The sequence below is a fragment of the Mustela nivalis genome (genome assembly GCF_964662115.1).
Source record: "Mustela nivalis genome assembly, contig: HAP1_SCAFFOLD_1942, whole genome shotgun sequence".
In the NCBI taxonomy this organism is placed as follows: Eukaryota; Metazoa; Chordata; class Mammalia; order Carnivora; family Mustelidae; genus Mustela; species Mustela nivalis.
In genome coordinates this window covers 1,186-17,402 of record NW_028134722.1, presented here as the reverse complement: position 1 = coordinate 17,402, position 16,217 = coordinate 1,186, and the positions used below count along the sequence as shown (strand labels likewise).

At 36.1% G+C, this 16,217-nt stretch overlaps 1 protein-coding gene across 2 annotated transcripts in view; it reads right to left on the bottom strand.

Annotated features, from left to right (window-relative positions):
* The window catches only part of LOC309858151 (solute carrier family 13 member 1-like), a 37,010-nt gene extending 21,389 nt beyond the window's left edge, over positions 1 to 15,621 (bottom strand). Inside the window, exons 1-5 of one of the 2 annotated variants that reach the window (XM_082750843.1) lie at positions 15,517 to 15,621; positions 12,358 to 12,519; positions 10,820 to 10,957; positions 8,790 to 8,962; positions 1,169 to 5,343 (exon numbers count right to left, since the gene is read on the bottom strand). In XM_082750843.1, coding sequence (XP_082606969.1) covers positions 8,822 to 8,962; positions 10,820 to 10,957; positions 12,358 to 12,519; positions 15,517 to 15,576 — 501 coding nt within the window. In that variant the 5' untranslated portion in view covers positions 15,577 to 15,621 and the 3' untranslated portion in view covers positions 1,169 to 5,343; positions 8,790 to 8,821. Of the gene's footprint in view, positions 1 to 1,168; positions 5,344 to 8,789; positions 8,963 to 10,819; positions 10,958 to 12,357; positions 12,520 to 15,516 lie in introns of those variants that run through there. The other variant, XR_014308065.1, reaches the window with a different exon arrangement.
* Between the last annotated feature and the right edge of the window lie 596 nt (positions 15,622 to 16,217).

The window sequence follows — 16,217 nt, the reverse complement described above, 5'->3', positions numbered from 1 at the left end:
AGGCTCCCCGCTGAGCAGAGAGCCTAATGCAGGGCTTGATCCCAGGACCCTGAGATCATGACTTGAGCCGAAGGCAGAAGCTTAACCCACTGAGCCACCCAGGCACCCAGCAATTTTTAAATATTGGCACACCACCACAAACAACAAAAAAATAGAGCATTGAAAAACATAAAGCAAAACCTGATAAAGATGCATGAAGAATTGACAAATCTACAATTATTGGCAAAGATTTCAACATTCCTCTCTCAATATATAAGTGATAGAACAAGTAGGAAAAAAAATCAATAAGAATATGGAACATGAAAAAAGTAGCAACCAAGTTGACCCAGTTGACACTTTAGAAGACTCTGCCCAACAACGGCAGAATATACATCCTTTTTAAGGCAGAATATTTATCAAGATAAACAATTTTCTTTCAAACAAATCTTAGTAAGTTTAAAAGGATTTAAATTCTACAACACTTGCAGATAATTGAAGAGAAGAAAATGCTTCCTAACTCATTCTCTGAAGCAAACATTACCCTAACACAACAACAACAAAGTAAGAAAACTATAAAATGTCCCTTCTGAACACTGGTGCAAAAATTCTTCACAAAATATTAGTAAGTAAAACCTAACAATATATAAAAAATACAAAGTATCATGTTCAAAGTTTGTTTAATTCAATGTAATTTAGCACATTAACAGACTAAAAATGAAAATCATAAGATCAAAGACATAGGAAAAGCATTTGGCAAATCCTAATATCCATTCCTGATTTAAAAACAAACAAAAACTCTTAGTAAACTAGCAATAGATGTTTCCTCCATCTGGCAAAGAGGCTCTGAAAATTCTACAGTCCACATTCATAACTGAGGGGGATAAAAGATGCTTTGCTACTAAGAGAAGAAAAAAGGCAAGGACATCCTTTTAAAAAAAGATGTATTTATTTATTTGAGAGAGAGAGAGAGTTTGCAGTGGGGAGGGGCAGAAGGAGAGGGAGAGAGAAACCCAAGCAGACTCCACACATGTTGTGGAGCCCAACATGGGGCTTGATCCCACAACCCTGAGATCATAACCTGAGCCTGAACCAAGAGTCAGACACTTAACTGACTGTACCACCCAGGCTCCCTAGAAAAGAAGACAAGTCTACCTTAAAGTAAATGTGAAATAAAAGTATCCAGGTTGGAAAGGATGAAATATCACTGAGTTTATTCACAGAAGATAGCATTATGTACACAGTTTTATGAAATCTATTTAAAAAACCCAACTAGAAATAATAAATTAGCTTAGTGAATCAATTTATAAAAATATATGGCATTTCTAAATCCTGGCAACTACTAATCAGAAAATGAAGGTAAAAAACAAGACCACTTACAATAACATAAAAAAATGAAATACAGTAGTATCAAAAATATGATACATTTAGGGATAAATGTGTTTAAAGATGAATAAGACTGTACATTGAAAACTCTATAACATTGCTCAGGGAAATTAAAGAATACCTAAATAAATAGAGAGATACAATGTGTTCATAGATCAGGAGACTCAAAATTTTTAAGGTGTCAATTCTTCCTAAGTTGATTTATCTGTTATGACTAGAGTTCATTGGGTTCCTGTCCTAGTCTCAAAACATTTTCCTTCTGGTACACAGCTTATTTTAATTGTCTAAGGTGATGAAAGTCCCTAAACTCCATCAAGAAGTGTTAAGGAAGGAAGGAAACTGGTCTGGAAGGCCAGCATCTAACAGATACAGAATTGTTTGAGGAATTAAGGTCTTTCTTCAAACCAGAAGCCAATTTCATGGCAGTCATTTTAAGATAAATCAAACTTTCTTTGTTCAAAAACATCTCTTCTTCCCTAAGCGTTTCCACCAAAAATTTCCCCCACTCTCTATCAAGATGACTTGAAGTTTGAAAGTCACTGCACAAAATATAAGGTATGTCATTTTCATGCTTTATTTGAAAATTTATTCATAGGCCAAAATAATAGAACTTGGAGTAGATGTGTTTGTAATTTCTTTGTGTAGAAGCACTGTAAGAGACCACTATTCTTGAAATTAGAACAAACATAGTATCTGACTTTCTGAGAAGTCCAAACACATTTGCCTTAAAAAAAAAAAGAAAGACAATATGTCAAGAAAGAAAGGTATGCTAAATAAAAAAGGACAGAATGAAGCAATTAGAATAAATAAGGAAAAATAATGGCTATGCTGGCTATTACACATGGATGCAAAAGCACATAAATTTTCTTGGAATGGAGGAGGACGCTACGTGACATTTCTGGTATTTTGGTAATCTTCACTGCATACTTTGTACAGAATGATATCCACAAAGGCATAGCGTCTGACTCAGTGGCCCAGCCGTAGATGTGCTGCTGCGGGGAGGTCAGAGGCTACGCTCAGCTCAGGAGGTGTGCAGAACTACAGCTGTCAGGATTCATCAACAACCCTGTATACAAGGCTCCAGGGAGCACTGGCAACGCGGGGGTGGGGTTGTGGGGAGGGGTTTGAACTATTTGAAAATCCCTGAAGTGAAAACTAATGATGAGAGTCATTTAATGGAGTGAGAGGCTCATTCGATACTAACACGCCACATTATTTCAAAGAGTTATTGAACTTGGTTTGTAATATTGTATACAGTGCCTAATTTTCCTGTATTTTTTGTGTGTGTGCTGAATTGTATAAATGGAGACTGATTTTAAAAGCTACATACTTTTTTCCACTGTTTTACCTCCAGTGTTCTCTCTCAATCAAGAACCAATTGGGTAAAAATGGAAAGATTCTCTGGAAATCTCCCTTAGGTGTTATAAGCTAGGAGTAACTTTTCTATCTTAAATCTAAGGTTTCAATGAGATCCTGGCCAAGGGTCTTCTGAAGAAGGAGTTTGACCAAGGCTGTGATTATATGAGTGCAATTACTTCTGGGTGACATCATAAGGAATAAAAATGATACATTAATAAGAATGCAATCTAATATTGAGATTGTACTATGGCCAGTTACTGCTCTAAGTGTTCTCTGTGTATTAACTCCTTTAATCCTTATAACTCTATGAAAATATCTTTCTGCCTCCAGAGGCCCATTTTCAGATGAGGAAAGTGCAGCATACAGAGGTTAACTAACATATCTGAGGATGAGATGGGTGAGTGGTAGAACAGGAATTCAGTCCTGCCAGTCACCCTCTAGATCCTATGATCATAAACACTGCTTTAGACAGGCAATGGTTTTGGTCTCTGTTTGAGCTAGGCTGATGTGTTCTGTTCTGTGGTTATAGGTTACATTCATTCTTTGTGCCATGAATTAATTAATATACTGACTCTTCTGGGTATAAGATGTGAGCTATAGGCTCTCTTTCCCTTGCACTTAACATGGAGTCCTGCAGAAGAGTCAGGCTAATGGCAAGGAGGATCTAAGCACAGCTGGGGCTTAGACACACCTTCCTCCTAAGACTGCTTGGACCCCAGAGAGAAGCAGAGAGCATCCAAAGTCCTGTAAGCTCTTGCAGTGGTGGATCAATAGGGCTGTGGTTGCGATGAAGAGATGCTGATTTCAGGGATGATGTGAGTCGCATGAGTAGATCCTCAAACCAGAAGTGAATGATGAAACCAATGGGAATTGTACACTTCAGAGGACTGTATCTCTCAGTGGAAGCCAGTCTAAATGCAGAGACTAGATGCATCTTAGCTGCCCAGTTAGAGTTTCATATGTACAGTCTATAAAACTTAGATAAAACCCTACACTGAAGGAAATAAGAGAGAGGCTCTAAAAAACAAAAACTAAGTTGACTAAGTTAAACTCTGAAATCAGTTAAAACACTGAAGTGGAGAATTTGACTTGGATTTAATTAGATGAAGTGTTGTGCTGCCAAGAAAAATGGGGACCTGAGAGCGAAATTAGAATATTATACTTTTCATATCTAAAATTTCTTTTTTTTAAATATTTTATTTATTTATTTGACAGACAGAGATCACAGGTAGAGAGGCAGGTAGAGAGAGAGAAGGAAGCAGGCTCCCTGCTGAGCAGAGAGCCCGATTGCAATGCGGGGCTCCATCCCAGGACCCTGGGATCACGACCTGAGCCGAAGGGAGAAGCTTTAACCCACTGAGCCACTCAGGTGCCTCTAAAATTTCTATTCGATCTTTTTCAGATCTATTGGGTCACTTTTCATAGTCTCTCATTCCTTATTATATTTAATTTCTATTGTTGTCAAAACATAAAAATTTAGTGCTTAAAACAGCAGTCATTATTATTTAAAAATTCTGTAGATGAACAGACCTGTCCAAAACAAGTCTCATAGGACCAAGATCAAGGTATCTGGCAGGCTGCGTTCCTGACTGGAGGGTCTTAAGGAGAATCTACTTCTCGGCTTCCCATGTGGTTGGCAGACTTCAGTTCCAGGTACCTGCTGGACTGAGGCCTCTGTTTTCTTGTTGGGTTTCAATCAGGGGTCATTCTCAGCTTCTAGAGACTTTCCGCATTCCCTGGCTTAAAACTCCTTTTGTCTTCAAAACCACCAATAATGAGTCCAGTCCTTCTCATGCTTTAAAACTCTCTGATTTCCCATTGCCTCATCTTACCCACTTGACTCTTCCACCTTCCTCTTTTGGCTTTTAAAGGCTCATAAGGATCACATTAGCACCACCTGGATAATCCAGCATAATCTGCATATTTTTGGGCTAGCTGACTAATAGTCTTAATTATATCTGCAAAATTCCCTCACAGCAGTACCTAGATTAGTGTTTGAATAATCAGGAGCCAGAAATCGTAGGGAGACATTTTTAGAATTTTGCCTACCACTATTATTGTATTTCCAATACCCTCTTTTATATTTTCAAACACACTTCCTCATTTTCTAGTCTGTATTTGACAATTAGAATATCTGTTGTCTATACTTTGGATTGTCTCTTTTGTTTATGTGGCTCTTGAACAGTATATTTTATGTCTTGGCAGACTTCACAAATTTTGATTACCATTTCTCATGGAGATTTAACTTTAGTAATTCTTCGAGCCCCAGGTTGAAGAAGGTGTTCCTTCTTTTGCCAGGTACTTAGGCACATTACCAACCCAGGATTGTTTTAAAGTTTGAGATTAAGGTTTTTTTTCCCCCCACATACACTGGTATTCAGACTTTAGGCCCATAACCCGCACAATTACGAATTCTCAAGGGAGATTTTACCCTTCTACCCAGTGCATAGACCAAAACATTAAGGTCCTCTTGATGTTTCCCTTTGTAGCATGGGACTTTTTTCTCCTGGTTCACATTTTCTCAGAGAATAGTCCTTTGAGATCCTCATAATATGTAGTTTTCCACTCAACCCACAACTTGCTTGGGTCCTTGTTTTGTCTTCCATCCCTTGTTCCGTGGGCCTATTGAAAGAAAATTTTGAGATCTCTAGGGATTAGAAGTTGCCACTGCTAATCCTTGTCTAAGTGTCTGAATTCTTGCTGGTGCCCCATCATCTTTTTCTTTTGAAGACTTACATTATTTTCTTGCTGACACAGGAATGTATATCATACAATATTTTTTATCATTTAGCTTTAAGATTTACTCCCCCCAAAACTGCCTCTAGTATCTATACAAGCATACTATAAGTAAGAAAATCCCCTTTATTTCTTTATTAAATGCTATATCTTTTTTTCTAGGCAAATGAAGATCCCCGTATTTGAAAAAAAACCCTTTAATTTCTGCTTTAGTTATATGCTATTTTACCATTTACCCTTGGGCTATTCTGGTCTTCACTTCTACAATGGGGTCCTGTGGTTTTGATATATGCATTCCAAAACTTGCCTAGTAAATTTTTACTTTGATTAAATTGCTTCATTTCTGAGTAACATGGCTAATGGTGTCCTTCAGTAATAGTTTCAACTTTTCCTTTTCAGATAATGTCAGAGTACTAAAACTAATCCAGTTTGTTTGGGTTTATTTTTTCGTTATTAGTACAACCCTCCCCCTCCTAAAAGTAAAAAAAAACAAAACAAAAAACATTTAATTTGCTAAAATCCACATAGTCAAGCAAAGACAGTCATTCATTAACTAAATCAAATAAAACTTTGAACAAAAGAATCACAAAGGTCCTTACCAATATATTTAGCCATGGCAGAGATAGAATAATACATCTAATAATAAATCTTTAAAATATAATATCATGTAGTACACGTGTGAAGAAATAGTTAAGGCATTGGGATATTGTTTTATTAATTTAAAATAGGATTTTAATAGGGTTAATGAGTAGGGTTATGTAATAGGGTTATTTAATAGGGTTAATTAGTACCATTGGCTAAAAGTGTACTTCCCAACCTCCCAGGCTGAAAAGAAGAACAAAGCCTTGGGTAAGGCTTACTTGGGTAAGGTGGACAGAGTGCAGTCACTTGAAAAGAAGGAAGTCTGAATTCTAGAGATGCTGACATGTTCAGAGGCAGTTGAGGGGAGTGAAGGATACGCATAAGCCAGTGGAGTCTTCTAAGCACTTGTATGAACAGACAGTACATAGGCACTTAGTGAAATTGCTACTATTATCTAGAAAGATCCAATCCTAAGTAAGATACTGGGCTATAAAGTGACAAAGATTTCTAGTTAACCTTTAAGTAAGGATCAGGATAATAACAAAAACACTATCTGCCACAGAGTGGGAGGACAGAGATTTGTTTGATCATCTGTTCAGATTCCCTTTTGGAAACTTTCAAAGACAATATATAACTTTCAAACTAAAATAGTTTGAGAACTTTGATGTAAATAGGGCAAATGTGAAATGGATGACTTAAGTCATTTTTGATAAAGCAACTAAACAAAGATGTAGCAAGAGAATGATACGGCTCACTTAAACAAATTTTGACTAAGTATTATTTTTCCTGTACTGACAGCTGTTGGAAGTAATTCATTAAAATGATTTAAGTTGAAATGCTTATATTATTTTCTTGAGAGCAAAACTTACTCATTCTAATTTGGAAAGTCATTTCATTTTTCATAATTAAAATATATTCATCACATAATATAATTCAGCAGTGATAAATTGAATGACGGAAAAAAGCCAAAAAGAAACACTATTGATCATAAGTAAATGTGCAACATATGATAAGGAAAGAAACAAGCAAACAGAGGGAACTTAGAAGATATACATAAAGAAGCACTGTATTCTAAGGTTTAAATGGACAACTTTTTAAAAAATGATAAAATTTGCACTAATTAATAAACAAATAATGGACAATCTATCATATAGTTTTTTAAAGAAATGTCTTCCTTTTTAAGAGACTTTTTACTATATTTTATTTTTAAGAACAACTTTATAAATACTATCCTTTGCAAAAAAACCCAAACCAGGCCTGATTATTTCTGCAAAGTTTAAAAATACCAAAGGTATTTTCTTGTTCTGTCTTCCTTTTTATTTTTAGTGTGAGAATTGTTATGTTTTAACTTCTCCTTCTTTTCCTGACTGCACATGCAATATTTTGTTTTTGATTGTCATTTTTCTCCCTGTAAGTCTGATTTTGGAATGTCAATAGACCTCATTCCTCTTCACATCCTGAGTATTAGGAGACTAGTCTCTTCCCACTTTTGTTTGAATGTTCAGATCTCTTTTCCTTTCCTTTTTGTTTGCCTATGAATAATTTATTTTTTCTTTTGTAAATTTTTATTCTTATTTTCTATCTGCTATTTCACCTCAATGTTGGTAATAATGGAGTTACATGACTTTTCTTGTCTCTATACATAGTGATAATTCGTTTAAATTCCTGAATCCTCTCTTTCTACATATGACACTATGTATTTCTATTTTTTTAATTTTTTAAAATTTATTTATTTTTTATTTTTTGAGGGAGGGGCAGCAGTAAAGGGAGAGGGAGAGAGTATCTTAAGGAAGCTCCAGGCCCAGCATGGAGCCTGCCATGGGGCTCAATCTCACGTCTCTGAGACTATGACGTGAGTTGAAATTGAGTTAGATGCTTAACTGAATGAGTCACTCGGATGCCCTTGACTTTATATATTTCTGAAGTAAGATAAATACATAAGCAAAACTGTTATACATATACATAAACGTGTTAATTGTTTTATAGTGTTTAGCTTTCTTTTATAACTATACTGTGTTAACGGTGCAAATCATAACAAGCATTATTCACAGCTCTACAAAATGCATTTCTTAGTGCATTGAGATATTAAAGATGTGAATTATATTAATCTAACATAGGGCCAAGTAGAAATTAATCCTTATCCTTGAGTTTTCTATTGTTTAGTGGATTCAACTATAATTTTGAAACTACTAATTCAATTTTAATTTTCATACTATATGCATACATCAAGAATAATCTGGTACTTTTTAAAATGAGAGAATGCATATTTCAATCAGATTAAACCTTTTTTCTGCACCACCAGCTGGCCATAGTTTTGGGTTTTTCAACAAATTCCCTTCAACAACACTACAGAAATGATTTATCCAAGTACCTAATTAATCGGTATATTTTATTTCCTAGTTCTATGGGAAGTTTCTAAAATAATAAATTGATGTTTGAAATGCTACACCAAACCCAAACTGTAAAATGAAGCAAATCACCTAATCTCTTTGAAGGTCGTGTAATAGATTACTCTTATGTTGAAGCAGAATGCATATGGTCCATGAGCAAAATCTCAGCTGTGGGCTTCTTAGTAAAGGCATGTAGATGCTCTTTGGTTGCATCTCAAAGGGATTGTGAACTCTGGGTTATGACATCAGGTTTTGGGTGTTTCCTGGAACCACAGCAGTGATGTAACAACAAACTTAGATGTGTCATCAATTTTCCAGTGCCAAGTCTGCAGTGGATTCTCAATGGTTCTCAAAACTCACCATACGACAGTCAGTCATGGGATTCATGCTTGTCATGGCATAGTCTCATTACTGACTGGTGGAGGAGCCCAGGAAGGATAAGTAGAGAGGTCAAACATAGCCCCAATCCAGGTGGACATGCCCAGCATCACCACAGCAACACCCACAATGTTAACACCAAGTCCAGCTTTAACCTTGAACAGGAAAAAGCATAAATGTCAGTTTTCTGAAGAGAAAACCTAAAGGAGAATCAGAATACTACAGGAGAAAGTATAAGTCAGATTTATATGCATTATAAATGATGAGTATAAATTGTCATTTCATGAAACAATGAGTTCTTCCATTCATGTCAAAAGAGACTCTGGGGCACCTGGGTGGCTCAGTGGGTTAAAGCCTCTGCCTTCTGCTCAGGTCATGATCCCAGGGTCCTGGGATTGAGCCCTGCATGGGGCTCTCTGCTCAGTGGGGAGCCTGCTTCCCTCTCTCTCTCTGCCTGCCTCTCTGCCTACTTGTGATCTCTATCTGTCAAATAAATAAATAAAATCTTAAAAAAAAAAAAAAAGAGAGAGAGAGACTCTGTCCCCAACTAAATGACATTTAGTTGGAGATTCTAGGAGGCTCCTCTTAGGAATATAATGGAGTCATTATGATATTAAAAAAAAATCCCTTTAAAATTTTGTCATTTCATGTTAAATCAGAATATGAGTTTTGAGGTCTTGTATTTCAGTGGATAAGGTTCAGGTCACTATATGACAACTGGATCCTTCATATTCACTCAATACTATTATTAGTTTAGCCTTCAGTATTCTCTTTCTGAGATTTAATAAAATGCTGCTTCTATTCATCTTCTTTAGAGTTCTCATTTTTCTGGTTCTTATATCATCATCCTGGCATCCACTAAAAATTTCAAATTTGCTTTCTATCCATTAAAACAGAGGTCGGCAAACTACTGCTCATGACCTGTGTTGGTAAATAAAGTTTTATGCCACCACACCCATGGTGATTCCATATTGTTGTTGGCTATATTCATGATACAACAGCAGAACTGAGTTGTTGTGACAGACAGCATATGGCCTAGAATGTCAAATATTTATTATCTCTTTACAGAGAGATAATTCTTTGTATTAAAACATGGAGCCCCAAAGCAAAAGGGGATACTAGCAATGATTATCACAGAGGTCTCTTTACTATCCATATGAGCCACTCATTTATTTCAGAATCCTGGCTCTATTTCTTTAAATTCACATACACTGGACACTGGTTATATTATCTTATGCACAATTTCTTTTTCAAAAGGATATTATGTAACTTCTGCATAGAGACCTTTCCAGAGTTTTTACATTGCAGGGGGTTAGGGACAGCATTGTGTGTGGAAGGAGAGAACTGGGACTTACTTGAAACTGCATTTGCATGTAAGCTCACTGAATTTACTTTGTTATAGTCTTGTTTGGTTTGGAAGTTGGTAATCAAGATTGGTGGTAGACTAGAATATTCTCAAACTAGTCCTGGACTACCACTACTTTTGTATTGGCAAAATGCCTATGTTTTATCACTTAAATGTCCCATTATTTAGGTGCCACTATTAGAATCAAAACAAGAAAGATGACCTTTCATTGGCAGGTACTGAGTCCAGTGTATTGTTTGAAGCAAGTATTGGTTGCAAAATATTTGTGGCAGAAAACCAAAGTGCATGATTGCTGAATTTCTTGAATCCTATTTCTTCCTTTTGCCTATGTCAAACTGGATCCTGGTCTTGACATGTAAGTTTCAAGCCATTGTGCTAAACATATTCTATGCTCTTTTCATTTTTTTAGGACATTACTGATGCATTCAGTATCGCTATATTTGTGACTGCAAATTCAAATGGCAAGTTTGCTTCTGGTTATCATTCTTAAAAACGATTCTGTGACCAATCATGTACTCACCTTTAGAAGCAGAACTCAAGCCAGGCTTCTCCTGGCAGCTGATTAGTGTGTAAAAGGGTTGGTAATCCAAGACATCACAAATAAAAATGTCTATTGGACCTGATTGCTATCTTTCAGCTCACTCACCATATCAATAACTTTTAGATGGCCATAGGAAAAAACAATAGCATTGGGCGGATTTGCTACTGGAAGGAGGAATGCAAATGAAGTACACAGAGTAGAAGGTAACAAAATATAAAGAGGGTTCACTTGAATGGCTTCAGCCTGTTGGAAAAGATAAAAAGGAGTCTAAGTAAAATTTTGAGGTAGGCACCAAGTATCAAAATGAACAAAATCATTATGATAAGCTTTCCCAAAAGCAGGTTAAAATCTAAACACAATATTATACACACAAATGCAGTTGTGACTTGAAGAGTATTTTTCAGAAATGTCTCTTCCTCTTATTTTTTTATATGGTTATTGGTGCCCATTTAAGTAGTATAGCTCAGTTCATTTAGAAAATAAAGTATCATTTATTCTAGGAGCTAAATAAAAACAGAAACAATTTATTATTTATCTACTGTTAGGTGTTCTGTGAGTGTGTGCATTTATGTAAAATAACTGAATCTTCCCAATGACCCATAAGATGGCTACTATAGCCCCAAATAACAGACGAAGAAACTAAGGCCCAGAAAAGCTAAAGTAACTTGCCCAAACACAAAGCTGGCAAGCAGGAGAACTTATGAAGGGCCGTGGATCCTTCTGGCTCCAAAGCTTCTCATTATTCCATTAACTTTTCTGCCTCTGTGCCATATATAATTTAAAATTGGCTTAGGGATCATCACAGAAGAAGAATTACTACTATTCTTAATTTATCACATTATTTTCTAACTGTGCCATGTTGAGAAGTAAAATGATATTTTACCCATATAAACTGTCTACATTTCTTCTCTAACATGAAGCAGCAGCTCAAGAATGCCAACATATGCCCCTTAAGCTGTAGAGGAACAATTCCAGAAGGACAATCCTTCTTAATTTAAAGTGCTATCCTCTTACCACACTCAGGTGCCCCAATAAGACAAACATTTTACCTCAGCTATTTCTTGTAATTGCGGGCTAGGTGGGGAGAAAAAAGGAAGATTGTCTTTTCCTCTCTCTCCTTACAAATCCACTTTCACTTATCTTTTAAAATTATTTCTCGGGCTGTAGGAAACTGTGTCTAAGATATTTAAGCTTAAAGCCTGAAATATAAGCCTAGCTCTTCATTCACTTGCAAATCATTTATATGAACCACTTCTCAGAAATTGAGGATTAATCTGGAGAGGGAAGTGTCGGAAGTGTCAGTGTTTGAGATCTAAATACTGAAGTTGCTGGGAAACATGGACTCCTAAAGTCTTACAGTTGGAAAGGATCGAGGCTGACCCTCCCACTGTGTGTGAATGAAAAATCTGGGCAGAGAGAAGGGAAGTGGTTCTCTTAAGATCCTGCTGCTTGAATGTGGAAGAAAAGAGTTCTCCTGAGTTAGGTCTCCTAAAAACGTATTAATGCAAATAAAGATCACTCTCTAAGTTACTTATAGGAAGATCATACATGCCAAAAATTGATTCTATACCACAATATGAAACCCAGCAAAGTAGAACACTACTCTTTGGATGAGTATAAAAGCAGATGAATGAGATACTCACCAATGGAGATAATATAGGGAGAAGAAGGGTAATGGTAGCTGGATTGCTGGCTACCTCTGTTAAAGATGTGACGAGCAAAGAAGATATCAAAATGACTAGCCATACTGGTAAGGAGCCTAGAGGAGATAATTTATTTCCTATCCACTTAGATAGTCCTGACTCCTAAAAAAAAAAAGAAAAAAAAAGAAATATTATTCATTAATAATTCATTTTAAGCAGACACAATTTAAATGTATAAATTGTATCACTTGCTCTAAGAACTCAGTTTCTAAAGTTGAAGTTTTATCTTCCATATTTTTTCATGGTTTGGAAGATCTAGGTAGCTCTGACATGGAAGACCTCTCAATTATTCTTATTTTAATAGTATTGACATGCTTTAGGAAACTCGAATTGTCTTCCCACATTTTTTCAATTAAATTTTATCTAATTAATATACATGGATATTTTGGCAAGTCATTTGGTACTACAGGGCTTTAGGAAAATGGCAGTCCTCTGGTCTACCTCTCACATCTCCTAAGTTGTGTTCTCCAGAGACAACTTTCAACCCCTATTAGCTATTTATGGCTACTTTTTAAATTATGCTTTTCCCTCATTTTCAAATTTAGACATTATTTACTGACTAACATGTTACATAAGGATTTAGCTTTCTTACGCCATCTACCATACATATATTTCCTGTCCCTTTATTTCTTTTACTTATATATCAACATTAATTACATCAATGTTTAAAGTTTGCCATTATGAGTATATGAATATTACTCATACCTGAGTCACTTAGTGTACTGCGATTATGCTAAAACTATGTTAAAGGGCATTTAAGAGATGGGGAATTACAAAGAGGTGAATGCTTTAGTAGCTAGCGGCTATCTTCTCCCAAACAGAAGAGTTATCTAGTTCTGGCCATTTGCCAAACTAAATAGAGTTTGAAACAAAATTTTAGAAGAGTAAATATCTCCAAATCTTTGTAACATATTTTTGAAGCTCATGGCTTCAGTATACCTACTCAAGGGTAGGATTATTCTAGATATCCCATAGAAATTCAATTTTTTGTATTAGGAACTTCAAGACTCCCCTCCAGGGTTTCCCTAGTTCTGCCAGTGAGAGAGCCTAGTGTATCAGAAGTCTGTGACTTCTCATTTTCTTAGCTTTTGCAATTCTAGGGTCTGGCCAAAGCTTTTAAAATCCCTTTGAGTATCTGGAGTCCAATTCAGACAGAAATTCTGGGAAGCAGAGATCGACAAATTTCATATCAATGTCAGAATTGCTCATTCTTATTCCCTCACAATTCAAATTATCAGTCAAAAGAATGGAAGTTATTGATTCTCAGAAACCAGATCTCTTTCTTGCTGTAATAGTAGAAGAGTGTATTTGCCTTATATCTCTATCATTTACATCTGAGCGGTCTATGAGGCAAGCCAAATCTGATGTAAAACAACATTGTAAGTGGCACTCAAAATGGAGATGATTTCAAAGATTTGCACCCCTTACTAAATCGTATACCTGAGAGCTCAGTGTCCAAATACCATACGGAAAAAAATGACAATGAAGTCAGAAGCAAAACGTCTCCCTAGAGGCCAGTACGAAGATAGCGGATAGTTATTTATCTCGAGAAAACTAAAAAAATAACTTTCCAGAAATTAAAGCCTGGACCACCACATCTCTCTCTCACTGTCCTTTTTACTTTGATGACTGAATAAGGAAATGGAACAGCTATGACCTTTAAGTGTTTCACAGAAGGCTATGAAATACAGGAATGAGAGGTTTTTAATGAGTCAAAGAGTAAAAACTTTCCATGGACTTTTTGAGAGGATACGCTTCTTCTAAAGAGTCCTACAGTGACTTTCAAGTGACAAAGGCCTCCCTAGACTTGACCTTTTTATAAACTGAATAGAGGATAGGCCAACGAAATAGCAACTTTATTCCTCACAGTAGTTTCATTTCTCCCTAAAATTGGACATAATATAATATTAGCCATAGTTATGTAAAATCCTCTCTGGACTTCATTCAATAAACATGTACAAAGTACCTTTAATGTACTTAATATGCAACAGAGTTTTTTTTTTTTCCCTCCCCTTGGTATTTGACAGAGAGAGACAGCAAGAGGGGGAACAAGCACGGGAAGTGGGAGAGGGAGAAGCAGGCTTCCTGCTGGGCAGGGAGCCTGATGCAGAGCTTGAACCCAGGACCCCGGGATCATGACCTGAGCCAAAGGCAGACACTTAACGACTGAGTCACCCAGGCTCCCCCTGAATATGTAATAAATAAGTAAGTAATAAAGTACTGTTTTTTCTTACTCTCTTTCTTTGGCAGTCTTAGGGCTATCCTATATTAAAGCAGACCTATTGAGTAGGTCTGTGACCTACTCAAATTTGTCATGAAAGGGGCACCTGGGTGGCTCAGTGGTTTAAAGTTTCTGCCTTTGGCTCAGGTCATGGTCCCAGGGTCCTGCGATTGAGCCCTGCATTGGGCTCTCTGCTCAGCAGGGAGCCTGCTTCCACCTCTCTCTCTGCCTGCCTCTCTGCCTACTTGTACTGCCTACTTGTGTACTCTGCCTGTCAAATGAATAAATAAAATCTTTAAAAATTGTCATCATGAAATAAGGATAAAGTTATGAACAAAATGTTTTGCTAGGAATCATTGTATGTATGATTTTTATATATCTTTTTTTCTTACTTAGCTAATTTTCTAATAGCTAAGCTAAGAATTCTATTCTTTGGGGCATCTGGATGTCTCAGTCAGTTAACAGTCAGTGAACAGTCTGACTCTTGACTTTGGCTCCGGTCATGATCTTAGGGTCGGGCTCTGCACTCAGCATATTGCTCTTTGCAGATCTCTCTCTCTCTCCCTCTCTGCTCCTCCTGGCCTACCCCATGCTTACTTTCTCTCTGTCTCTTGAAAAACAGTGTGAGAGAATTCTAATCTTCTTTGCTTTATTCCTTTTGCCATATTGGGGCAGCATTTAAAAAAAATGATGTTTTATGCCTACAGCCTGTAAAAATTATTAAACTCACTTCATCTGTGTAGTATAATTAATGCATGGCTATTGAAATCTGCATCATTAAAATGATAGGCTAAAGTTGAATATACCAAAGCTTGAATATCTCCTGTTCTTTTGAAAATTCTAGTTAATTGTTAAATGTCTTAGGCACAGAGTATTACCTCACAGCCATCTGCCAAGGCAAACCCTCCACCAACAAGAATGGCTATATCCCAGGGCATGAATGACTGGAATTCTTTCCAAGTAATCAGTGGTGAATAATCAAAAGCAACTGCAAAAACACAAGTCCTGTAGTTTATATATTGCTTAAAATATGACAATATGACATTTTTCTCTATTATCCTAAATCACCATTTCATAAGAATTTTTTAATATTCCTATATTGTTTATAGATAGGGAACTTGATTTAGACTTTGAGTAATTTCTACCAGGCTGAGGTGGAACACTGTATTACAAAAATGTTTTTAAAAATGTCATAACTTGGAAAAATTCATTGGATCATAAAATAGAGTAAATTTAGATAGATTATAACATTGTCGTTTATAATGCCACTCATTCATTCATTCAAGCATTCATTCACTCATTCATTCATTGCACTAACATCTTTGCCTCCCTCGGGCAACGCAGTGCTTCAGACTGTACTATTTTTTGCTATGCATAATGTAATGTGCCATTGGTTCTAATATCAGTATAATATTATAATTTTATTCACTAGTATTTACTTGAATGTTGCTTTTTTCCCCCAAATCATGAGGAGGGTCATAATAGATTCATCAGGATTTCAGTTTAAAATCAAAGTTCAGATTAAATAATTTAAGTGTCATTCATAAAACTCTTAAAATTCTTATAAATCAATTATCAT